The 26,931-nt window shown below is 32.5% G+C and overlaps 2 protein-coding genes across 2 annotated transcripts; both read right to left on the reverse strand.

The window, feature by feature from the left end:
* Nucleotides 1–1,069: 1,069 nt before the first annotated feature.
* Nucleotides 1,070–13,514, reverse strand: LOC140451120 (uncharacterized). Its single transcript, XM_072544848.1, has 6 exons — nucleotides 13,386–13,514; nucleotides 13,263–13,326; nucleotides 11,776–13,211; nucleotides 2,084–2,279; nucleotides 1,482–1,595; nucleotides 1,070–1,152 (listed from the first exon to the last, which is right to left on the reverse strand). Exons 3-6 carry the CDS (start codon nucleotides 13,204–13,206, stop codon nucleotides 1,070–1,072), a joined length of 1,824 nt encoding a protein of 607 aa, XP_072400949.1. The 5' UTR covers nucleotides 13,207–13,211; nucleotides 13,263–13,326; nucleotides 13,386–13,514.
* A 50-nt stretch (nucleotides 13,515–13,564) lies between these two features.
* Nucleotides 13,565–14,705, reverse strand: LOC140451121 (uncharacterized). Its single transcript, XM_072544849.1, has 4 exons — nucleotides 14,404–14,705; nucleotides 14,121–14,300; nucleotides 13,913–14,065; nucleotides 13,565–13,764 (listed from the first exon to the last, which is right to left on the reverse strand). The coding sequence occupies exons 1-4, from the start codon at nucleotides 14,606–14,608 to the stop codon at nucleotides 13,565–13,567; spliced, it is 738 nt and encodes a 245-aa protein (XP_072400950.1). The 5' UTR covers nucleotides 14,609–14,705.
* Nucleotides 14,706–26,931: the final 12,226 nt, after the last annotated feature.

Here is a 26,931-nt window from a genome sequence, read left to right on the forward strand (position 1 = left end):
TTCATCTTTATTTAATTTGTTCCACAAATATTTTAGAGCTTTGATAGTGTGAATCCAGTTCTTTACAGAAGGAGGTTGGCGATTACTATTTATAAATTTGAATGTTTCAAATACTTTTATTGCTTCTGTCCCCCCTCCATTGTATATAATTTTGTGATATGATCCCAACAGTCTATTTGGTGACCATATCTCCATGAGAAAGAAACATTGTAGGTACTTAAAAAAGTTGTTCTTTATACATTTCAACATATGTGGAGGATCAAAAATAGGTACCATCTCTTTTTCATTTATTTCGAATCCAAATGATTTCTTATCTTTTTTGTCTGCAACATATTTTTGTTCTGTCTGTCTATATAGCTCTTTAATAGCAGCACAATTCGGTCCTCCTTGATCACACACAGTTGCCACCACTTTCAAATTAATTTCTTGGGCTTTTGAAATTACTTGTTTTAATGAAGATACCAACAAGTCTCTTTTCATGCATCCTTCATTAAAATAGTATGCAAGAGGCTGTTTCCATTTTTTATGAATACCTCGTGCCATAAATAAAAGCACCTTATCTGCAAATACAGGTTTTCTACACTCCTGTCCATTATCTTGAAAACCAATTAGCATATCTACATCTTTTTAGTACATAACTGTTGGCTCAATGGCCATTTCATCAAATATTATTGTACAGTAGTTATCAATATCCTGCATCTTATCTACACTCCCCTTCAATAAATCAAAAAATGTTTGATTTATTCCCGGGGGAAAGGGTATTCTTCTTAATAACTGGACAAGAGTCCGTCTAGATGGTAATGCAAATACTTTTCGCAGTACTCTATATGCTTTTGGACTTTGTTTCAAAAGCGATAAGGCAAACATTTTATCGTCTAATGTAAAGCGTCTTCCTTTTGGTGAAAGTTTTTGTAATGTCAATTGACTTAGAATGAAATTATATGATGTTGAATTTACATTCTGAAAACCAGGAAAATTTGCTAGGATTTTTGCCATCTTTATTTGTTTCTTTGTCATTACCAATTCTTTATTTAAGCGTTTAGCAATTATTCTTGTACGCTGGGCTATTTTATATGGTTTTTTTAGATCTAGGCGTTAGGTCTAGTTTTTTGCTGCCAATGCATCTTAACAGACTTATTCTTGAATGTAAATCTAAAACAATAACAACTATAAATTAATACAAGTTTTTAAATTGCAATAAGGAAGGGGAATTCAGGATAAAAAAGAGGAAAACAGATATAAAAAAATAATAGGAGATTTTAAGAATAGGAAAGACTAATGCCCATATTTATAGTTGAGTCTAAAGAACTCATCAAATCACAAGACCAACCTTAACCAACCATAACATTTGTGTTTAGTTTACACACAAATTTTATTCAAGGTCAGTCTTGAGACTTGACTAGGTCTTGAGATATGACTAAAAATATGGGCATTAGACTGTAAATTGAAATAAAAGAAGAAAAAGCCTAAAAATCACTAACCTTTTCTACTTTTTGGTGTATGACAAGGTGTAAAAACAACACCAGAAACAGGTGTCTGGCATAACAATGGTTCCTCTTCATCCACAATCATCTCAGTAGCAGAGGTTGTGGGTTCTACAAAATAAATATTTTATAACAAAGGGTCCTATTACAAAGATATACTATATATTATAGTTCATTTCACAGATTTTGTCCCATTAGTAAAAATCATACTTGAGGCAAATTTAGATTAACATCTTTATCAGATGAAGGCATTTAAAATTCTATACATTAACAAATGAGATTATTTACTACTAAACATATTACATGGCTTCATTGTCAACTTTGACCAGGCTACATACATTAATGCCCATTTGCACAAATTTCTGTTAAAATTTAACAACCCCTTTAACTGATAGTTTTACATGTTATTTGATGATTTGTGTTTGGTAAGTAGTAGTTAAGTTTGAATGGAAATTGGTGCAAATGAGATACATACTATTAGGGAAAGCTTTACAATTATTAGCCAATAGAATTACTTTTATCTGTTTTGACATTTTAACATTAAACCAAATTCAAACAGGTAAATAGCTTAAATGTATTTTTATAAAGAGGTAACTAACCTGCAGTGGTAGATGAAAAATGTAGAGATGGTATGCTTCCAAACTTTATGTTTGATCCTCGTCTACCTTTACCATCAGGAATTTTTGATGCTTCAGAAAAGTGCAAATCGCATACTCTATATGATTGACGAATTTCCGTCAGAGTTTTTCCAGAGAATTGTTGATTCTTAATTTGATCAATCCAAATTTGACATAACTGCAATATATAAAACTATATTAATAAAATATTATTGTTCATTAATTAAATCATCATTAATTTAGAAAAATAATATAGTTTCAGTAACAACTTACCTCTTCATCCAGAGGAAACCTATGCATTTTTGTAATTTTTCCGTGATTTTTACACAATGGTACACAACAATAATACACCATGTTTATATATGTATAGGAACTATAACTAAACTTTAAAAACTAAGGAATCACATAAAACTAAACTGAAAAAACTAAGGAATCAACTAACCGAACTTTAAAAACTAAGGAACCAACTTAAATTAAAATTACTAAGATTAAATTACAAACGAAAGTTAAAGATAATTAAATTAAAAATAAAACTTTAAAAACTAAGGAACCAACTTAAATTAAAATTACTAAAACTAAATACAAACGAAAGTTAAAGATAATTAAATTAAAAATGAAAACTGTAAACAAGCGAAAGCACGTGGAAGACGAAAATGGACGAAAGTCGAAAATATACAAATATCAATCATCAACTTGTCATTACTTTTGACGGAATTGACATGGCGGAATTAAGCTTCGTTTGATTATTTTATTTGTGACATTCAGAGATGGTGTTAAAATAAAATGATTGGTTAAAGTCTTCGTGAGCGAGATATGCTGTCATCTCTCTTTATTAACCGACTGGAGTCAAAGTGATGGGGGAAATGTTCAAGGTTATTTATATAAGTTTCCAGGCCATGCCTCTGCACCGTCCAAGTGTAGCCGAATAAATATATCGGCCGGGTACAAGTAATTAAGTTAAATTACTTCGGATTATCCTTCGACTTTGGTGTATTTCCATTAAGCGGTGGTTCTTTTGTTATGTGGATTTAAATAAACCATTCTTACTCAGTAGAGATGTATTCAATTATAAATAGTATACCTTTAAATTGGTTGATGAAAATACAATAATTATTATTTATTTGCTTGGTATTTTGTATAAGAAATATTATCACTACAGTTATTGTTAACACGTGATCGGATGATTCACCATGCGACAGTTGAAAAGAACCGTGTGTCTTCTCGTACAGTTGAACGTAAAAGAGAAAGAGTTCTATGCAGTCTTTCGCAAAGTCAAATTTTGGTCTGTACCAAAGGGTGGTCAGGGGTAGGACGCGAGAGCGCTGTTGCCAGTTTGGATCAAATCCGAACATACTCCCCGGCCGTTGAATGTCTCATTCAATAATGAGGTAGAAAGATAAGAAAGGAATGAGATCTAATGGTTAAGTTGGAACGTGAGAAAATACAGACCTATGATATATAAGCAAGAAAGTAAGCAGGAACTAGAAGAAAGTAATAAACAACAATCGAAATTAAGAATCTTGAGGCAAGGGACATAGCTTTGTGATGGGCCTAATGAAGACTCTGGCCAAGGCCCTTAAGGGGGGGAGTCTCATCCTCCTTCAAGAGAACAAGATCACCAATTTTTAAATTTTCTTTAATTTGAAACCACTTGGGCCGTCCCTGTAATCTGTTTAAATATTCCAAATAAAGTCTCTCCCAAAAGTGCTGTTGAAGCTGAGTACAGCGTTGAAAGAGGTTTAGTCTATTTTCAGGTATGTGAGTGATTCCTTGTTCAGGGTAAGAAGTGAGTGCAGAGTCTATAAGAAAATGCCCTGGAGTCAAGGCATTTTAAATCGGCGGGGTCGCTAGATAGAGGACAAATTGGTCTGGCATTTAATATAGCCTCTATCTGAATTAGTACAGTAGCTAATTCTTCAAAAGTCAAGTGGGCGTTGCCTAATATTCGACGAATATGAAACTTTGTCGATTTTATTGTGGATTCCCAAATTCTACCCCAATGAGGACTATGAGAGAGTATCCACTTCCATTCTATTAGATTTTCTGAGGCAAAGTTTTGAATTGACGTAGAATTTTTAGAGGTTTTGAGGAAGTCATAGACTTCACGAAGACAGTTATTAGCACCAGTAAAATTGGTACCGTTATCGCTAAATATAACAGAGGGGTTTCCTCTACGAGCAATAAAACGTTTTAATGCTTGTAAAAAGGAGTCACTAGGGAGAGAGGATACCAGTTCAATATGGACAGCTTTTGTACTCATACAGATAAAGAGTGCCACATAGCATTGTGTGAGAGGGGCCTTACGAAGACGAGATGTTTTTTATCACCATAGTGGTCCACCATAGTCAGTCCCAACATTTTGAAACGGGCGTGAGATCGAAACTCTTTCCTTTGGTAAATCGGACATGATTTGCTGTGCAGGTTGTGCGCGAAATCTAAAGCAAGTAGAACAATTTCGAATAATTTTCTTAAATTCCCTGAGGCCATTCAAAGGCCAAAATCTTTGTCTGACGTTGGAAAGTAAGGCTTGTGGTCTGACATGACCAAGTCTAGGTAGGATAGTTGTCCTGATAGGGCTTACCCGAGATTTTCCTGTAACCAGTATGCAGGAAACTGTTATCAGAGTATACAGTACGAAAGTAAATGCATGCTGCATAAGCCCTTTCGCTGCTGTCAGCAAAGCCATGAATTTGTATGTGTGCGACTTTCTTATTAAGAAATAGACAGCTTGGGATTTTTAAGGACTTTAAGTGAGGTATATTATTTACAAAGGTTGTCCATTCTTTTTCCAAAGAGGGAGGCAAGATGTCATCCCAGTCCATTCGTTCAAGGAAAAGTTTCTTATTTAATAACTTTCGATGTAGAATCACAGGAGTTATCAACCCTAAGGGGTCATACATTTTGGCTAGAGTGGATCAGGCAATTCTTTTTTAACGCGAATGTTAGTTGGGGCTTCAGGTACTGAAATTGAGAGTGTGTCTGGAGAAGGGTTCCATGAAAGTCCTAAAACTTTATTAGAGGCGTTTTCGATTTGGATGTCATATGAGGTGGATTGATTATTGTTACAATATTTTTCAGTGAACCTTGAAACCCATTTGTGAGTTGAAATGCAAGCACTACCTAGAACGGTATTTAATTCGTGATATGCGGTTTCTAGGTCAGCTTCAGTTTCGACACCACAGAGGATGTCGTCTACATAAGTTTGTGTAAGTAAGGCTTCATAAGCGAGGGGGTATTTTTGGATATTAGTGGATGCAAGCTCTTTTATAGCCCGAGTAGATAAGAAACTTGAAGATCTGAGCCCGTACGTTGCGCTAGTAAGTTCAATGCATTCAAGTGGTTTAGAGGGATCATCCCCACAGTATATTTTGCAGGAAGGTTTGATTTGTGTTGATATTTATTTGACGGTACATTTTTTTGAATATTGTAACTCTTGCCGTGCTACAATAATATATACAAGGCCTGAATCGCTCACTGTCGAAGAGAATTGGGCGGGGTTTTCTTAAACATATAGAAACTGTATCGTATCTTAAATTCAAGCACAATTAGATAATATGAAATTATAATTTATTATTGGACGCTACCCCTGGTTAATTCTCGAAGGGGAAGAGCAAAAAAAAAATTAAGATTTATTGAAAGTTCACAAGAAAACTATTCTTTAATATTTCTTAGTATTGAACAAAAAGAAAACATTAAAAGTTACGTCATCCCAAAGGGATACCAAAATATTATTTTATGTTAACATTATCATAAACAAAAAATCTTTGTATCGTATTAAATTAAGAATTGGTTATAAAGAAAATGAATGTATATATATATATATTAACCCCAAATTTCGAAATTTGTTTACATTGAAAATAATATAGTTATTTATCAACTAGGAACAATGAAGAAAATAAACCTTTAAATTAAATTAGAACACTTCACTATATTTTCATTTTTTTTTTGAGTTCATAATCATTTCTGTTGTCTTTTTTCATTTTTTTTTTGAGTTCATAATCATTTCTGTTGTCTTGAAAGTAGGTATAATAAAAATTGGTACAACCTTAATCTGCTCTGTTTCTCTTCTTATTTAATCAGTCACCAAATAAACCATTGATTCAGCTACGTACTATATCAAATCACCACCATCCTAGATAAGAGGGGTTAGGGATTCCATAAAAAGATACTGCTACTGGGCCATGATCTGGAATAACTCCATAGCAATACTATCTTGCGACGAGTATTAGAAATATAATATCAGCATTATAGCCTCTCCAATAAGGGCCTAAAAAAATAAATATCTATCTGAAATATGGACAAGAAAAGGATTTATTAGCTCACCTCTGAATTGAGACCCACTTTGGAAACACGTCTTAACGGTTGGACGGTCTTAACAGAAAAGAGCGAAACGCTATCATGGCGCCTGAATCTGGAAATTGGGCGTGAGTGACAAGTTGAAAAATATGCTCATCTACCGGATATATTTGGGAATTACAGAAGAATCCTTGAGTCGGCTACAAGTAGGTACTTGACAGATAGATGGGGTTAGAAGTTTTATTAAAAAAAATAATCGAAATATATAATGAGTTTCTTTTAAATCTTTTGAAACGGTTACAATATTAGCAGTACAAACAAATTGGGGTATTCTAAAACGGCAAATAATGTCAAATAGATCAGATTGTACCTGTGGACCTGTGAGCATAATGTCATTTAAAGAGCTTCCAGAAGAGGATTTACAAGATCTATCAAAAACAACGCGTAATCGAGTGCTGGTACTGCTCTCTTTTATCACGCAATGATGGGGCAAAAAATATTTCTGTTCGGATAAATTATTGTGTAGTGTGAGTGGGATATATCGTGCATGATTAAGTGTAATGTATTCTTCGATAAACCTTTTGTATTCACGATACAGAGAGTGATTTAATTGGAATTTCTTTTCTAAGCCTTCGAATCGTTTTTTAGCGATATGAAAAGAGTCACCTAGTTTGGTATGCTCTGAGGGACATTCAAGGGGAAAATTGACTTGGAATCGTCCGTTTTCTAAAATTTTAAAGTTTTTCTTGAAGTCAAGTTCAGCAATTTCTTCAGTCGGGGTGAGAAGTTTTTTAGTGTATTTCCTCCATTTCCCAGAATTGTGGAAGAAGCGAGTTAAGGGAAGAAGTGTTTTCGGAGATAACATTAGAAGTTTGAGTAAATAAGGATACTCTTTTATTTTGTAGATGATTATGAGGTACACTACCAGCGACAATCCAACCAAAAAAGGTGTTTTGAAGTACAGGGAGATTTTTTCCTAATCTTACGATGCCATCGGTAATGAGTTCGTAGTATTTGTCAGCACCTATTAAAATGTCAATGCTTGAAATTGAAAAGAACTCACTGTCGGCTAAGGAAATGTTGTGTAGTATTTCGAGCAATTCTAGGGGTATATGTGTCTGCGGTAGTGGGGCAGTTATTCTATCGAGTACGTAACAAGACATGTTAAGTTTATTGCTTTTATCATTAGTAGAGAAAATTGTAAGATTTGCCATTATGTTAGACATGATTGAGTTCTGGGCAATTCCAGAAATTTGAAGTGGTTGTTTGAGGGTTTTACAGCTAATTTTTTCAAAGAGATTCCTTGATATAAAGCTACTTTGACTAGAATTATCGAGAAGTGCCTTGGCTGTTATCATATGTCCTGATTTTGATTAAAAAGATATTTTAATTGTTGCTAATAGAACATTACAAGGTTTGGCGGAGAATGTAAGGTCGCCTGTGGTATCTAGAGATACCGCTGTGACAGACTCGGGGTGAATGTTATTGCCAGAGGAGGATGGCATGTCGTCGAATTCTGTATGATTTTTATTAGAATTTAAATTAGGGTTTGATTTTTCTTGAGTTTGATGATAATTATGTTTTCTGGAATTTGAATTGAATCTCCAATTATGTTGATTGCCTTGAGGATAGGTAGTTCTTTGGCCTTGAGATGTGCCTGAATTGTGAGATGGATGCGAGAAGTTAGTGTTGTGGGTTTTGTGTATGTGCAAGAGAGTGTATTGTTTTTTAGAAGAAATCTTCTCAGGCAACCATGGTCCTTCTCCCAGATGTTATAAACTAGGATTTATATAAATAACAAATTCAACACAAATATATTTAAAATGTATTATATTCTACAAATTGCTACGTCGCGTCATTCGATGTGCGAGAATTCACAGCATCAGGTACACCGCTCGCCACTGCAGGTACAGAAAGACTTCTTTCTTCCCACGTGCTCACAGAATAATTTCGATACTAAGAAAGACACTATTGTTTCGCATAAAATAAAAATTTGAATAATAATTCTTTGTAATAATTAGTTTTAAGAATTAAAAACATTTATTTGCTTAAGCGAAAAATTAATTATTATTTATCTTTGAAATTTCACTAAATAAATACTTTTAATATTTTTACACATCATAAGTATTATACTTACCGATTTTACAGTGCCTCCATATATTTTACGATTTCATATATACTACACATATTCTACAACACATTTAAATATTCATTTAGTGATATTTCCCAGCAAACAGACCGACGTGTTAATGACGTGAATTTTGGGTACGTTTGTCACCAATATACGTAAATTGCTTAAGTGAATTTCACGTAAAAATTTGGTTGGAATGTCACATTGAAAATACGTATTTACATTATGTGAATAACTCGTCTTCAATAGACGTGTTATTTACCTTATATTGCAATAAAATGTTTCGGGAAATTCACGTTGAAAACACGTGTTGATTCACGTTACTTTTAGGGAATGTATATATTAGTTTTCACGTGAAAAATACGTCCTCAGTTCACGTAAATAATTCGTCTTTAATTTACTTATGAATCACGTAATTATTATTCTCACATATATTATTATGATATAAATAAAACAAGCACATGAAGTATTAACAATGTATTTATTTAGTAGAATTTAGTGACTTAAAAACATTTGTCTTGCATAATTACTATACAAGGTAAGGCATCGAAAACTAAAGACCAAAAGACACATTAAAAATATGCAAAAACAGGTCTATTTTTATTTCGAGGAGGACACTTGTTTTTCCTAATTGCACCTTCGCCACTTCAACCCTCGAACAGTGACGTGAACAACCCCTAAAATTTAAATAGAGAATATACCAAATCACCTCTTTCGGGAAAGCGTTATGTAATTTAAAGTGTGTCACCTCATTTTACAGCTATTTTTATTACTAATTTAAAGCAGTAAATAATATTATCCTGAAATCATATTAAGTGAAAATAAGACTGAAAAGTGCGATTCTGTTAAGTCTTTAACTTTTTAGGTAATTTCACTTTTAAAATATAATTTCTGGATAATATTATTTCTTGTTTTGAATTGCCAATAAAAATAACTCACATGAGGTGTCCCACTTTAAATTATGTAACGATTATTTTTCCCACAAGAGGGCGTTAAAATCGGAATTTTGTTCAACAATATTGGTTCCTTCTGAACTCAACATAAAATTACCTTTTTAAATATGTGCTACACTTGGTACATTTACTATTTAAATTTTAGGGGTTCTTCGCACACAACTGCTCGAGGGTTGTAGTATCGATGCTGCAATTAGGAAAAATAAGTATCTCCGTTGAAATAAAAATCGATCTTTTCTTGCATTTTTTATTTTTTAAGTGTCTTAAAGATATTGGGTCTGTTTCGTTTTCGATCGCACACCCTGTATAATCTAGTTACATGCCTGCATAATTTAAAAACAATGCCAGAACCTAATAATTATAACATACTAAAAAACATTAAAATAAAGATTTTTTGGTACATTTGTCTTGTATAATTAACTTCAAGTTACATCTCTTCTTAGTTTCAATAGTTTTACTTTACCACACTACCGTGGTAAGTATGGAATAGTGATAAAGTATGATAATGCCTAAGAATACATACTAAATTAACATTTAATAATTGATTCTAAGTAAATTAGTAAATTTTTATTTTGAAAACATACAACTGCTGTTAAATGATAAACAAATTAGTATAACACAATAGTAAGGCCTAGAGTATGGTAATAATTAGAAATTTTAAATACTACACAATAAGTTTTTTCACATGCTTCTAAATTTATTTATTATGTTCATTCAATGAATGTACAATGGGAAATGATACCCACTGATTATCATCTAACTGAAGGACAATACATTTTACAATTACGTTTTCATTTAGTGGCCAAATAGTTAAATTTTCAGATAAATCAGAAACTAGGTATATATTTAAACGCTCTGAAGAAAAAGGGTAATTATACCAGGCAGACTTTGATTTAAATACTCTTGTTATAATCTTTACCAATTTCTGGTTATCACAAACTATGTTTTGAATCTGCATTATATCTGAATTATACATAATGTAACAATCTGAGAGAATTCAAACAAGAATAGAAGAGGAGTATAAAGAAATTGAAGAACAAAGCGGCTTCAGAGCAGGAAGATCGTGCGTGGACAACACATTTACCCTTCAACAAGTAATTGAAAAACGAACAGCTCGAAACCTCCCTACGCATCTGGTATTTATAGATCTGGAGAAGGCTTATGATACAGTTCCTTTAAAACTCTTATTTAGTGTCTTGACGAAAACGGACCTTAGTAAAACATATCTAAAAGCAATACTGAACATCTATAAATGTCCTCAAAGCACTGTAAAAACAGGAAATACTTTCTCAAGGGTATTTACAGTAACGAAAGGCTTGAGACAAGGATGTTGTCTTTCCCCCACCTTATTCAAAATATATATCCAAGAAGCACTGCACCAGTGGAGACAAAAATGTGCGGGAATGGGGTTGAAGCTTAACAACCATTATCTGACAACGCTGTTCTTTGCAGATGATCAAGTACTAATTGCAAGCTGTGAAGAAGATGCAGATTATATGCTTAGAAAGCTCAAAGATGAATACGAAAAATGGGGGATGAGTATGAATATGTCTAAAACAGAATATATGCGAATAGGCAGTGAAGACGAAGACCCGGATTTGGAAATTAGACAAATGAAAAGGAGCTACGAATACAAATATTTGGGAAGTATTATCTGCAGTAAAGGAACAACGGAACGAGATATAGACTATAGAGTGCAACAAGGCAGGAAGAGTGTTCAAATTCTGAATTCGATACTTTGGTCCAACAAAGCTACTATGAGAACTAAAATGACTATCTACAAAGTAATTGTAGAGCCCATTCTTACATATGGAGCAGAATGTTGGCAAATGACAGTAAAAGGAAAGAAAAAAGTTGACACGGTTGAAATGGACTACCTAAGAAGAGCTTGCCGTATATCAAGAGTAGAACGTATACCTAATTCTGAAATTAGAAGAAAAACAGATAGAGTACATACAACTTCTGAAAGAATAGAAACTAGACAGTTAATATGGTATGGACACGTACAGAGGATGGACGACAACAGATGGCCAAAAAGAGCTATGGAATACAATCCAAGTAATAGAAGGAAACGAGGAAGACCAGCCAAGTCTTGGATACAAGGTGTTATGGAAACCATGAAAGATAGAGCCATTGATGAAGACACCTGGAGAGATAGAAAAAGATGGCGATCGAAATGCGGGAAGCGGCAGAAGCTGTAGGATCCCCGCTTATATATATATATATATATATATATATATATATATATATATATATATATATATATATATATATATATATATATATAGTGTAACAAAGGTTTTTAAAAGAGTATCTGCATAATTTACTCCAATATCTGACAAGCGTTGTTTTGATATTAATATACTTATCGCACAGTGCAGTAACAAAAAATGTTCGTAAATAGCAACAGGTATGGTACCTTTTAAAACCACTGGCCCTAAATATAAAAGAAACGTTCTAAATTCAGTAGCTTTCCATCGTGCCAGTTCTGAAAGTGACCGGGATTTCCTATTAAATTCGATAGGAATGGACTTACAAAAATGTTCTAAAGTCTCAGATATTTTTTGAACTTTAGAACTACACAACCTAACCTTTAGTGGCCCACTTGTCCAAGTATGCAACAGCTTTCTGACTACACCTAAGCACACTGTATGCATATAGTCAATAGGAAACTTGGATACCAATCCAATTGAAAGTTTCACCAAAGGTGAAATACCTGTATGATGATCATCATCTGTCTGTCGCAAAAAACTATCATCAGTACGTTTTTGACTTGTAACAGACTTGAGAACTATTCGACCGTCAATATAGTCTCCTACTTCGATGCATTTTTCACAAGAAGAATATCCATTATGGGACTTAATACATTTTAGAAATGAACGTGCTGGTGCATCGCAAATAAATGCAAACACTTTAATTTCATACAATTTGCCTTTAAAGCAAAATGTATTATCAATTAAATGTTTTAATTCAGATATAAAATCATCAAGAAAAAGATTCAAAGGCTGCGGTTTAGAAGATCCATAAAATATTCCAATAGAAAAAGGTTTACTATTAAAATTTTTTATTTGGCCTAAAATTGGCCATAGCTGACTATTGCAACTTTTATATAGAGGTAATCCATCGATATTAAAAGCTACTTCAATTACAGATTCAGTAAATTTTGGATTGCGTAACAAAAAATTTTCTAATGCTGTAGAAATTCCTAGGTGACAATAGTTTCCTTTATTCAAAGGGCGCATTAAAGTTTTGGTTGGAGTTTTGAGTAAGGTTCGACAATCTAGAGGTAGTTCAGGATGATACTTTGACAAAACATGCAGTAAGTATGTAACACTATTATGTGGTAGACTGCCTGACCTTATTACCCAATTTCTTAATTCCTGGCATATTCCTAATTTATTAGAATATTGGGAATTTTCTGGTACAAATTCAAATACAGTCGTGTCATGTTTACATGGAACTAGAGTATTTAATTGAAGAGTTTCATTTAGCAAACAATCATTTGAATTTAAAATATTAGGAGTGCCTAAAGAATTATGACTGGTTTCACAGCCAACACTTACATCTGTATTTAAATTATCAGTATCATTTTTTACATTAGCATTTTCATAGTTTACCTTAGTTAGCAGTTTTTCACTATTTAAGTCCTTACAAATTATTTCCCTACGTTTCTTTAGCCTCCTATAAAATTGTCTTTTGCCTACAACAGCTTTATATGGCATCATCAGTTCTATTCAATTTGATCTGTTCCAACTTGTAGTGCTTAGGAGCCCGTTTTAACCAAGTTTTCATACAGTCTTCTATACTTCTGGTAGTTGAACCTGGTATGGCTAGTTTTACAGAATCTGTAAAAATTATTACATGAAATATATGTAATCACATACATTTATTTAGTCACCCTTACCAACGATCACTTTTTTAAGTATATTGTTGTTAAAGGCCTTTTTATTATTCCTTGATCCCAAAAAGCTCATATTTTTAGCTACTTTATAAGCCAAACAACATCTTAATGCTGAATTGGTAGCAGATACTACACTATTTTTATCTAATGTGCCCAGATACTTGCTCTAAAAATAAAATAGTTTAATAAATATAACAGTTGACAGATAGAAAATTTTCCAAAATTTGTAAGTCTTCAAAAGTGTAAATTGGTAAAATTACAGGAACATTGGGCTTTAAAACGGAAGACTGTTCAATCAGTGGTCTATTTTTCAAAAGAGACAAGATTTCCTTATTTTGTTCAATTATCAGCGCTAAATGTGACACCAGCTTAGTCTGAAAACCTGTAAAAAGATAGATATATTGAGCAATCAATAAATGGCCATCTTCAACAATTAACCCTGAACTACCGAAGTGGACTAAAGTTCCATAAACACTTCAGCAAATACAAGGTTATATACTGCAAATAGTACCTAATTAACATCTACTTACTACTTTGAGACTCTGCATTGCTTTCAAGGTTTCTTTCAACATTTACTGAAGTGACTGGGGTATCACAAGACGTTCCTGTATTACACAATGTACCATAACTAATACACGAACTTGTGGAGCTTCTTGGGGTGTGTGAAGAGGTATCCTGAACAGCTGAAAACATAAAGCCTTTATAACTTATAACCATAAACAATATGTAACTATTTACCTTTACAAATTTTCGGTGGTCGTGGTAATGAATCCTCTTCAGATTCAGTGTCACTATAAATGAACCGGCGTGGTTTGATTCTCTGTCTTTTCTTCTCTGAATTTACCTCATCGACTTCTGACTGTAGATCTGATGTAACTTCAGCTACTTTTGCCTTGACCTGAGCTTCTTCAAAGCTATCTTCAGAATATTTTATAAAAATTAGCAGATCCCAACAGATAAATTAATTTGAAACAAGGTTTTTATTTTTTTTTTTTCAAAATAATTATACTTGTATACATACCATAGTATCTAAAAATACGTTTCACCGTAAATAACTGCCAATCTTCTGTGCAACTATCCCCTTTCTTTACTGCTTTATCGTAAAGCGCTTGAGTTTTATAAGGAGGCCAATATACTTCCTTTTTTCTTGGAGTGAGCCAGTTCTGGTGCACCACAGCAACAGAACCTCCCTCTTTCTCATCAAACTCTATTAATACGAAAGACATATAACTATGTACATATATAAGCCTAAAATAAAACGAGGGAAAATTTCGTTTCACGTTTTGAGAAAAGCTGATTTTAGAGGTTATAATCAGAGACAAGTCATCTGTTGTCTCTGTTATAATCATTCTTCTTCGTTAGGACTAGGAGGGAAGGCTTGGAAGTACGTCATCACCGCGCGGGATTTGAAAATTAGACTCAACAAAGGCTCAACATAAATTATATTAGGTCCTGTCATATTTTTAAATAAAAAAAATAGCTTCTAAGTAGTAGTAGGATTGAAATAGGTAGGCTAAATGTTTTTAAAAGCGAGATCAAAAACTTTTTGTTAATATTGGTATTATTTACGTTACTTTTACGTGAAATACACCTAATTTTTCGACGTCCATAAAACACAGTGAGGAAAATTCAAGCAATACGTATCTAACCAACACGGTTCTAAAGTTTTGTTTTCCAAAATATTCCTCAAAATTTAACTGAAGGAAGTTATTTCGCTTTCGTGATTTTTACGTGAAATAAACGTAGCTTTGCAATGTAACCGACATTCACAACTATTATAAAAAACATGTACTATATTTTGCATTAAGATTTTATATTTATTCTAATGTCAAACATGTATAAAAGAAGCAGTAATATATAGGTGAATGATTTGGCACTGAAATACGTTTTTTTTTTCGTCTTAAATCACCGAGTTACGTATTCGTTGAAATTCGCCGTAAATTTAACGTAATCATCACGTAACTGGGCTCAAGTCTATTTGCTGGGTTCTATTGATTTGTTTGTATTGTATTGTTTTTATTTCAGGGCGCTTATAAAATTTGTGCTATATCTAACGCGGTAGTGTTTTCGCAAGTGAATTTAAGGTGTTTTTAGTGATTGCGTGTTATACTTACCGATTTTACAGTGCCTCCATATATTTTACGATTTCATATATACTACACATTTAAATATTCATTTATTGATATTTCTATTGATTTGTTTGTATTGTTTTGTTTTTATTTCAGGGCGCTTATAAAATTTGTACTATATCTAACGCGGTAGTGTTTTCGCAAGTGAATTTAAGGTGTTTTTAGTGATTGCGTATTATACTTGTTTAGATTTAAAACCTATATTTAATAATGGAGGCACTGAAGAAACAACGAGCAACGGCAAAGTCGGCTTTAACGCGAGCATATAATTGGTGCGATCAATTTTTAGATTCTCAACTAACTATAACAGAATTACAACTAAGAGAAGAATCAATAATTAAACATTTTGAACGTTATAATGTTGTACAAGATAACATAGAACAAGCCACTGGCGATGCCGATGCTCTTGAAAATCGTGATCTTATGGAAAAACATTATTTTAAATATTTAACTTACGTGAAAAGTGCAAATCTCTCTTAGAGTCAAATCTACCCAGTCTTGCCACTCAAACTCCCACTGTTACACAAACCACGCCTACTAATGTAAAACTACCCCAATTATCACTTCAAATCTTCTCAGGCAACTACGATGAATGGATATCATTTTATCAACTCTTTACCTCTTTAATCATTGATAACCCCTCTCTGACAAATATTCAACGGTTTATTATACCTGAAATCTTCTCTAAAAAATGAAGCTCTCGCCTTAATTTACTCTCTTGAATTAACCCACGAAAACTTTACCATTGCTCTTGACCTACTTGGAAAAACGATACTCTAATAACTTAAATATAATAAACGTACACTTAAAATCTATTTTGGACTACCCCACTCTCACTAAGTTTAATGCCCAAACACTCAGAGATTTCGTAACTACAATACGAAAACACATTCAATCTTTAAAAAACTTACATTCCAGTAGACACTTGGGATATCATTGTAGATAAAATTAGTATCTACACAATAAACAGTAAACAATAAACAGGACAAACATAAAGAATGTCCTTAAAATGAGAGAGAGTGTATAGCATAGATTGCTGGATACAAAATATGAGAGCTCTTACCTGTAATATAAGAATATCTTAACACTAATGGTTCAAAAGCTATCCAAAGGTACAAAAAAACAATTTAATAGAGAGAAAAAATAAATAGCATAAATAAAATCAGTAAAAATACATAAAGAACTAAATAAAATTCCTACTACTAAATACTACTTACTAGTTAAGTCTTTCAAAAAAAAATGTTCATGTGCGATATTGTCTATCCAAGTCGTTATTTATCAGTAAATCCTTAATGAGGCTTTTTAGAGCTTCTTCAGGAGTAAATCCTTGCTGAGGTTTTTTAGGGCTTCTTCAGCAGTAAATCCTTAATGAGGGTAGGCGGGGTGCCTGATTTTTCGGGGAGTCTTTTTAAAACGCACCAAAAAAACTATCTACTAAAAACTATTGACAAATATTTTTGACAGACCTTTTACAATCGTTTTACAAAAATTTATATCATTTTTTAAAGCGAGTACACCTTTGTCAAAAGTAGAGTTAAATACTAAATTAAAAATAATAATAAATAGTTTTATATGTTCGAATGGATTTATTCGAACAATCATCTTAGTTTATATTTTGTCAAGAAAAATTGACTATAACTCCAAAAAACAATACGGAGAAAAAAGAATTAAATCAGATATACCCACATTAGACGAGTTTCTAGACATTTTAGAAGAGAGGTGCAATTTATTAGGTGATTTAAGTGACTCACGTGACTATAAAACGCAAAAACCTCCGAAATTCTCTCGCACTACTTCTCTTTACACCAATGTTACCTACAATAATATATAGGTCCTATATATAATATATATCCATAGGTCGCTGGTTCATATCGCTTGCTGAGAACATTAGTGACGTAACTTCAAAAACGTAGTTTGTAGTAAAGTGCGTTTAAAGTTTTGGGGGAAATGCAATCTTTGATTGCTCGGTAGCTGACTGACTTATTGACGTATTTTCGATTTTATTCATCTAGATAAGCTGACAGTTCACATAATACAGTCGTTTAACTGATGACAGGGGTATTTTGACAATTTTTTTTTCAAGTTACGTCATTAATGCATTCAAGTACGTGGAACTTTTAAGATTTTGTGCGGTATTAGTGACGTATTATTTTATTAATTTGGATAAATTTATTAAAAACATGCTAATACAGTAACGCCTGTCAATAACGGTCACTAAAAAGACAGAACTATTGGCCGATATAAAAAGGTGGCCGCTAATACCAGGTTTTGTAGTCCACAAATTTTGGTTTGGGGAACTTTGTAGCTTGCTGGCTAGTACAGGTGGCCAGTTTTGACAGGTGGTCGTTATAAATACCGTTATAAATAAAACCAAGATATTTGATCTAATTTTTATTTAAAAACTTAAGTATAAACATTCAAAACTTAAAATCAAAAATATTCCATAGAGTCGAAATACATCAGATAAAGAGAGAATTTTTCCAACGGAATATTATTCTGCGACCTTATAATTCAATGCATTGAAGAAAGGAGCATGTATAGGTGGTATAGATTTATTTTGGACGAGAGATTGTAGTTCATCATACTTTTTCTTATTAATTTTAACAGTATCCAAATATGCTGGGGATAGATCATAATTTTGTAGTAGTTGAGTTATTCCGCTCCTTGTTTTATTATTTCTGATTATAACTTGTTTAAATCCTGTGCTGGTATAAGTAGTTTTATAAAAATAACGATCTGGATAATTTTTGTCGACTTTAATCATAACTATATCATTAAAGTTAAACTTTTCACCATTAATATTTTTATTAAATGGCTGATTCGTACAATCGGATGTCATTTTTTTTAAGTCAACAAACTCATTATGAGCCATTTCATTGATTTTAAACATACTTCCTGTTTTACTAGCAGTACTTATTATTGCTGAGTATTGAGCTGGTAGGAAAATGGGGCCCGATTTCAAAGCTCGTTTGATGTTTTTTTCGATTATGGAGTGACTACTGTCACCTTCGTTTTGACCATGTCCCACTTCAAAAAATTTATGGATAATACTTTTTATTTTGAAATTAGTAACTGCATACAAAAAGGTGGTGATAACAAATTTATTTTTGCCTTGTCCTCCACAGTTATCTGAAACGAAGATTCAAAATTCTTTGGAAAAAACACTTCCAAATTTTCAGAGTCAGCTCCATTAGCCGTTTTTCTTAAATATTTAAGTAGGCAAGAACCTATTTCAATGGATCCACGATTCCCTTCTCCTTCATGCCAAATATAGCACTCTACAGGACCAAGTCCTTTTTGTTGAAGGCTACAAACTGTAAAATTGTAGCAATTTAAACGAGACTTATAATAAAAGGCTGAAACGTCACCTTTCGGAAGTGGTAGAGCTGCTTGTAAATCGAAACAAGCTACGTGGAATAAGTTGGTAATATTGCTTTTGTCTGCATTTTTTTCTTGTCTGCTCAAGTTCTTTTCTAGAATAGGAGATTCATAATCATTTTTAAGGGCATTTTTACCATCCAGGTCAGAGTTCTCATAAGTTGTACATGTAAGACACTGGTCTTTCTTTGGTGTATGAAATGACATGTTAAAATTATAATTGAAGATATGCCTGTACATAGAAAACTTTCCATGATTTTTCCCACTATCATTACACCACTGAACATAATCATGGTACAGATCCATCACTGTCTTGCCTCCATCGATATACTTTTTCTGAGTATTCGCTCTTGTGTAATGACTCTCTACTGCAGGTATTGACGATAAGTGTTCATGCATACCTTTTTTAATTTCTTCGGGTACCTTATTTTTGCCTGTTTTACCCCTCTTTTCACTTTCCAAAAATCCGTCTTGCCGTTTTGAAGCTGTGGTTCTAATGAATCTTTCAGTGATCCCTAATGTAGATATAAAATATTTTTGACAAACTTGACGAGGATCGTCTTCTTTTGTAAAGTAGTAAGCTTTATTTAGTCCTCCCGGCCTCGTGTTAGTAGCATCTACTTTAATATATTTTTTCTGAATAGGACGCATGCAGTTCAATACATACGACCTTTGACTGTGTAAATCAGCCAATCCCCAAAAACTGTCAAATAACGACTTTCTCTCTTCTTCAGTAAATTTTGTGGTACACTTACGTATACATTTTGTACTACAGGGAGGAAGAACCTTTCTTGCAGCAATTAATTTACCCTTTGACAAAGTTTTATACTCCTTACCAGTGTTTCTTAGTTTCTTGCAGGTATTCCTCTTCCAACGTCCAGGATTTCTAGCTCGCTTTCTTGACTTGGTTTTAGGACTTACTTCTATGATGTTGGTTGATTCCATACTTGCCGACTGTCTGGTTGGACTTTCATTGTCATCGTCTGTCGAGTCCTCATTACTAGGTGCATAATTACCATCGTTGTCACTGTCATCAAATGGCGACGAACAGGTAGACGATGCTGATGAAACGGACGATGTATTTTCAGTGTTTATCTCGTTCGCAATATCTTCATGTACATTACCTTAAAAAATAGTTGAGTTAGTTGATTATAATAAGGGCATTTTTAGGTCCAATTTACAGTAAAACCTCTGTTAACCAAAACCTTTTTAACCGAAACATCGTTTAAACGAAACGGCTTACAGTTTCAATAATTTCGTCAAAAAAAGTAAATTTTTATCTCAAAACAGAAACAGTTCGATGTTAATTTGTCAACATCGTCAACATTGCTTTCATACAACTAAAGAACGCAATTAAATATAAAATAAATTACGAAATCACCTTGTATATTATAATACAAACTTTGACCAAGAATACCATGTATTAAATTTTATACAAGAATAATACTAAAAACAATATTATTTTTAACCGAAATTCTTAGTATCCGAAGGGGCCACACCTCAAGTATTTCGGTTAACGGGGGTTTTAATGCAATTAAAAAGAAAGTATCTAATGAATTTACCTGAAGATTCATTGGAAATATCTTCTATATTAATTGTTTGCAAGGATTCAGGTATCTCGCTGGATCTTGGCATATTTCTGTCGTCAATTATCCAATTAGTATGCCCTTGTTCATTCCTTTGTATGCGTCGCAACATGAAGAAATATATTTAATAAAATACCGTGAAAGTACAATGGATGTATAAAAGTTTTATAGTGATTGATGGTAAAGAAAAAATCCAAATTGTTACTTCTTGTATTAATGAAAGTTTTAAAAACACGAATAATAAGCATATTATACTCACTTTATTCCTGATGTTAAGAGCATCTTCTCTCCCCTCTTACTCATTTTGAGACAAATTGGCACAAATTTAATGTTTATAAGCAATTGACACATATGATTAACTAGTTTAAGTCAACGGTATATTAGTATTAACTGATTTGTTTATCATGCACTACTGACGTAAAGCACGAACTCATCTTCCATAGGTTGAAAAATAATGCCTCAAGTTATTGCACTACTGACGTAAGTCAAGGTTCGTCCCTAAGTATCTCAGCTTATGCTCAAACTCTCGTCACTGTCCAGCGAGATGGACAGTGTCACTGAGTTGCGCCACTAATGCATGCAGAAGTGGAACTAATAGTCACAGAATATTACTGACGTATAGCGCCATCAAGTGATTTATAGTAGAATTATACTTCCGTCATTAATGCATAATATCAAGTTCAATATTAGGAGTATGTCTAATAGGTTAAGTCAAAATCGGTATTTTTTGAGTTACCTCACTAATGTTCTCAGCAAGCGATATCCGGCTCGAGGGACCATGGAAACGGGCTGGGCTCCTCTGCACCGTCCAAATGTAGCCGAATAAATATATCGGCCGGGTACAAGTAATTAAGTTAAATTACTTCGGATTATCCTTCGACTTTGGTGTATTTCCATTAAGCGGTGGTTCTTTTGTTATGAGGATTTAAATAAACTATTCTTACTCAGTAGAAATGTATTCAATTATAAATCCACAAGAAAACTAAGTTCCTGTAGTTGGCTGTATACCATATATTAAAAAAATTTTTACGAACGACTAGAAGAATAACATTTCGTGGTGCCATCTTCCAAGATGATTTTGACATATTTCCTTTAGCGAAAATCCAAGTTTCGTCAAAAAATACAACTTGCCTCGGACTATCAGACATTTTATTGTTCATGAATTTTCTTTTAAAAATGCCACCGTTTTGAAACAACATTAGAGAGTTCACACAATACTTGTCTATTATTTGTCTTTTTATATCGAAAACCTAAATGTTTCAACACTCTCCACAAACTTGTTAAACTAATATCACACAGTTCCTTGTCTTTTATTTTTTGCAACACAGCATTAACTGTTACATGTTCTTTGGCTTTATACATATTATATACAGTGATGAGTGTCTTACCACCCGGCTTTTTAACGTAAGAGATAGAAAACACAGTTACCTTGTGAAATAAAAAGAGATGAAACTCGTAGAGGTGGGAAATAATCGGTAGAAACCTATAATTTACATTACCATTATCGATAGTCTCACACCTTTAGACGTTAGCTTCGAGCTAAATCACCTCGGTCATAATTATTATGTGTAACGTATGTGTGACGTATTTCCATTTTTTAATTTCACATAAAGTAAAAACTGATTGACCACAATAAAGCAAAAATGTGAATAAAATAATTTAATTAATAGTAATTATTTAATCTAAAGTTTTAAATTATTAACCAAGAATAATTTCTACTATGATGTGAGAAGTTTCATACACTCTTGTCACGGAATAATCACTATCCTTCGTGGATTAGTGGTAAGAATTCGACACAGACATCTCAGACGATTAGAGTTCAAAACCCACATGTGGTTTTGTTTTTTTTTTTTTTTTTAATAATTTGAAATTATGCAGAGATCGTTTTGCTTTGAATCGCACTTTGAACATTTATGTCAGTCGTTACTAGTATTAAAAGTGTTTAAAGTTAAACACAAATATCTTATTGAAAAAAAAGTATCGTCGTACTTTCGAAAGTAAAGTAAAAATTCTTCAAAATTAAAAGAATGTTTAAATAAATTCTACAAAATACAAATTCTACAAAAGTAAAAATTCTACAAAAATAAAAAAAAATGTTGTAAATAAACGTATTTACAATATGTTCAAATAAGCCTTCATTAGCAGCAGAACAATAACCCAAACTGTCACTAAAGAAATATAAAAGTTTGATGGATCAGAGTTCAAGTCACGATGTTCTCATGCAGGCGCTCAGGGTTCAAATCCCACATGAAGGTTTTACTTTTTTAAAAATTTGAAATTATGCAGATATTATATCGTTTTGCTTTAAATCACTAGACATTTATTTCAGTTTTTATTAGAAGTGTTTATAGTAAAACATGAAAATCTTATTGAAAAAACAATGTCGTACTTTCGAAAATATATTCGAAAATAATTCTTCAAACATAAAAGAACGTTCTAAATAAATGTACTTCCAAAAATATTTAAATAGGTAGAAATTCTATAAAAATAAAAAAAAATTATTCTAATGAAATGTATTTACAATAAATGTTCGAATAAGCCTCCATTAGCAGCAGAACAATAACCCAATCTATTATAAAAGTTTCGTCTAACATTAGTTAATGTTTCTGGACCAATACCTCTCATTGAATCAGAGATCTTTTCTCTTAATTCTTGGAGAGAATTAGGCCTACCGTCTTCAATTCCATATAGCTTGGACTTGATATATCCCCACATAAAAAAATCACAAGGTGCAAGATCAGGTGATCTTGCAGGCCAACAAATATCTCCGTGGCCACTAATCAATCGATTAGGAAAAGTCGCACTGAGATATTCACTGACGATGCGAGAATTATGTGCGGGACAACCATCGTGTTGAAACCATATGGAATCGAAAGGTATTGGTAAATTACGAAGGTCTGGGACAATTTGATTTTGCAGAAGTTCCAAGTATTTCCGCCCAGTCAACATACCGTCTATAAAAAATGGACCAATGACATGATTCCCTATTATGCCTCCCCAAACATTTACTTTTCGAGGACGCTGGGTACGAGCGACAAGATCTGACGAGGATTTCCTCGAGACCAATACCGAGAATTCATTGAATTGTGACGGCCCTGCAATGAAAACGTACATTCATCGGTGAACAAAACGTTCTCTAAAAAATGTTCATCTTGATGTGACATTTCCATTGCACTTTGACAAAATTCTAAACGTCTATATTGATCCCCAGGGAATTGTTCGTTGGATTTATGAAGTGTATAGGGACGGTATCCATGTCTTTTCAAAATTTTACCTACTCTAAATCTTGAAATTCCATATTGTTCTCCGAGACGAGATGTTGATTGGGTAGGATTTTGCTCAATACTTGCACAAATCAAAGTGTCCCTTAGTTCCAAATCTGGATTTACCTCCCTTCGTCTACGAACTCCTCTTGGAGTGAACACGGATCCATAAGTAAAAAAATTACGTATAATAGACTGAATTGTTGATCGTGCTGGAGCCGGCCTATTTGGAAACATATTTACAAATTGTTGTCTAATCATGTTGTCTGATAATCCATTCACATGCCAGACAACAATTTGCACTTTTTCCTCGACCGTTAAAACCATTTTCACGAATTGTTTTTTCAATAAAAAGTTTCTTTTTACCGTGCAAAAACACTTCTCGGTATGTTATTATTTTTGATGGCTTGATGATTTGGTTAGCTGTAAAGCAGGCAGCTGTTCGCGCGCATCCATTACAATGTTGTTAATTGTTTTGAAAATCATTACGTGTACAGAGGAATTGATATTAACACTGAAAATTTAGTGATGGATTTGGCATTAAACAGTCTTAACCGGATTATTTTGCAATCACAACTGAAGACTGTAAAACTTAAATTGAATTTGAATTATTTTGTATTTCTATTTTTTAACATTGGAATAAGAATAAATTGTAAATAATGAGTTTTTCGAAAACTTTTTACCTAATATGTATCATATTTTCTATTATTTTATTGAGTAAAACAAAAAGTTTATCCTTGGTGTGAATTGAACTTCAATCTTCTTGTCACTAGACCACGTCTATAACTATTAGGCCAATTCCACATACAATAATTGTTTTCAGATAGAACATACCTACCTTTAGTTTAATCAAATATTTCAGTTAAGTTATTTTTATTATTAAATAAACTTAAAGATTTATAATTTAAAATCACTAATAATTAATGTTTTTTACTATAATATATCTTAATTTATTCAATCATTTATTCTAACATCAGAAATTTTTAAAATAAAATATTTTCGAGGTCATCCGTATAATTATGACTGAAGTGAAATAGCCACGTCAAGAAGTAGCTTTATCTCATACTATCTCACAACTTAATCTGTCTTCTATCCTTTCCGCTATTTTGCCAGGTGGTAAGACACTCATCACTGTATAATATTTTTAATTGCAAGTTTAATTGACTGGTGCAAATCTAAAGTTTTTGGATGTTGGCGATTTCTCTTGCTTACGTTATTTATTTCATCCTCACTTATGTTATTAATTCTTCGGAATGTCCTCTCTGAGATACCGCAAGCATCGCATGTGCGTTTCTGAACTGCCTTAACAGATGTCAATGGACTCATATTATTTTTTTCCAAATTGAAATAACGTTCGACTTTTAGAACTAAACGCTGTTCTTCTGGAGATAACATTCTACGTTTCGACTGTATTTTATTTTCTTCCAAATTACTCATGTTGCTTTAAAGTACCGCTTCACTACACTACTATAAAAAATAGGTACTTATATACAACTACTACACCCTAAAAAGGACGAGGGTTGTACAACAGATGAAACAATCGAACACAAATTATTTAACAGCCAATGCTAAACAAGCATAAACACTGTATTGATTGTGATTGCAAAACCGTTCGCATGTTTTAAATAAGGTTTTTGCTGATTATGTATTTTGTTAAATTATTAAAACACAAAAATACAACCCACGACCATAAATTAATTTGTAACGATAAACAGAAGAGAAATATGATGACGTTTGAATTTGATCTACTTTGTCGATGACAGTGTCGTTAACAGAAAGATATTTTAAACAGCATGAATCATTTTTCAATGATTGTGTGGATTTAAGAAATTCATTACTAACAAATTTTTTAAGTGTGTATAAAATCTTAACTATCTTTTTTCCTGAGATTACAATTATGATGACACATGGTATTTACTCCTTATTTTTCAAATAATATGTTCTTGTAAATGCATAACTTTAATTATTGGGTAAACCTACATTATACGATACGTCAGAAGAAATTAAAAAAAAATTAACATTGCAATAAAATTATAAACCAATAAACGATAACTTGTTGAGCAGTGCTGATTGAAACAACAGAGCAGTAAAATGTTATTCATAAAGGTAGTGTAAAATATATCGCCGCTTATTTGGTCCGCTAGTAATAAAGTTACCAGCATTTAATGGCAAAGCGGTCTTCTTAGGTGAAAAATCCTATAGTCCACGATTTCATAATAGAACCGTGTTTGATGAAAATCTAATGGCAATCGAACTTAACAAAACAGAACTTATTTTCAATAAACCATTGTACATCGGTATGTCTATTTTAGATATATCTAAAGTATGTATGTACGATTTTCATTATAACTTTATGTTGCCATATATGAGAGTTGAAAATTGTAAGCTGATGTATGAGGACACTGACAGTTTTATCTATGAAATAAAATGTGATGACATTTACAGAGATGTTATTAAAGCAAATTTATCTAAATTCGATACATCAGACTATTCTGAGAATAATATTTATGAAATACCTCAAGTCAACAAAAAAGTTCTCGGAATGATGAAAGATGAGACAAACGGTCGCATTATGACTCATTTTGTTGGACTTAGATTTAAGCCTTAGATTGCTCAAGTCCGTACGATGATAAACGTTACTTGCAACAAAATTCTCATGACACGTTACCTTGGGGTCATTATGAAACCACAATGATTGAGTAAAACAATAAACAAATTAATAAATGAAAACAACCAACTTTTACAATTTTCACTGTTAACTGAAAACCTATGTATTCAACAAAATATTGTAAAATAAATGCTGTAATTACATGTTTGTATCTAAATAAAAATTAAATTAAATTAAAAAGTATTTTATTCGTGTAAAATAGCAAAAGACAAGTTGGTTGATTACTAAAATAACTTTATTTAAAAAACATATGTTGTGCTAAAATGAGCGTTGAAAAAACGAATGTTTTTAATTGTTTTGTTCACTTTATCAAATCATTTTATGAACTTAATACAAATAGAAATAAAATACATATTTAGATACATACTATTTTATTTATTGACAATTATACAAATCATTTACAACTTTAATTTTATAATACCATAAATATTCTCTCAAAGCTTGACTTAACAAAGTGTTTGGACAAATATTGCAATATGCTGCGAAGGCTTCAACTGGTCCATGTAAAGCGTCTATAGCACAAAA

The sequence above is a fragment of the Diabrotica undecimpunctata genome, chromosome 9, assembly GCF_040954645.1.
Source record: "Diabrotica undecimpunctata isolate CICGRU chromosome 9, icDiaUnde3, whole genome shotgun sequence".
Classification (NCBI taxonomy): Eukaryota; Metazoa; Arthropoda; class Insecta; order Coleoptera; family Chrysomelidae; genus Diabrotica; species Diabrotica undecimpunctata.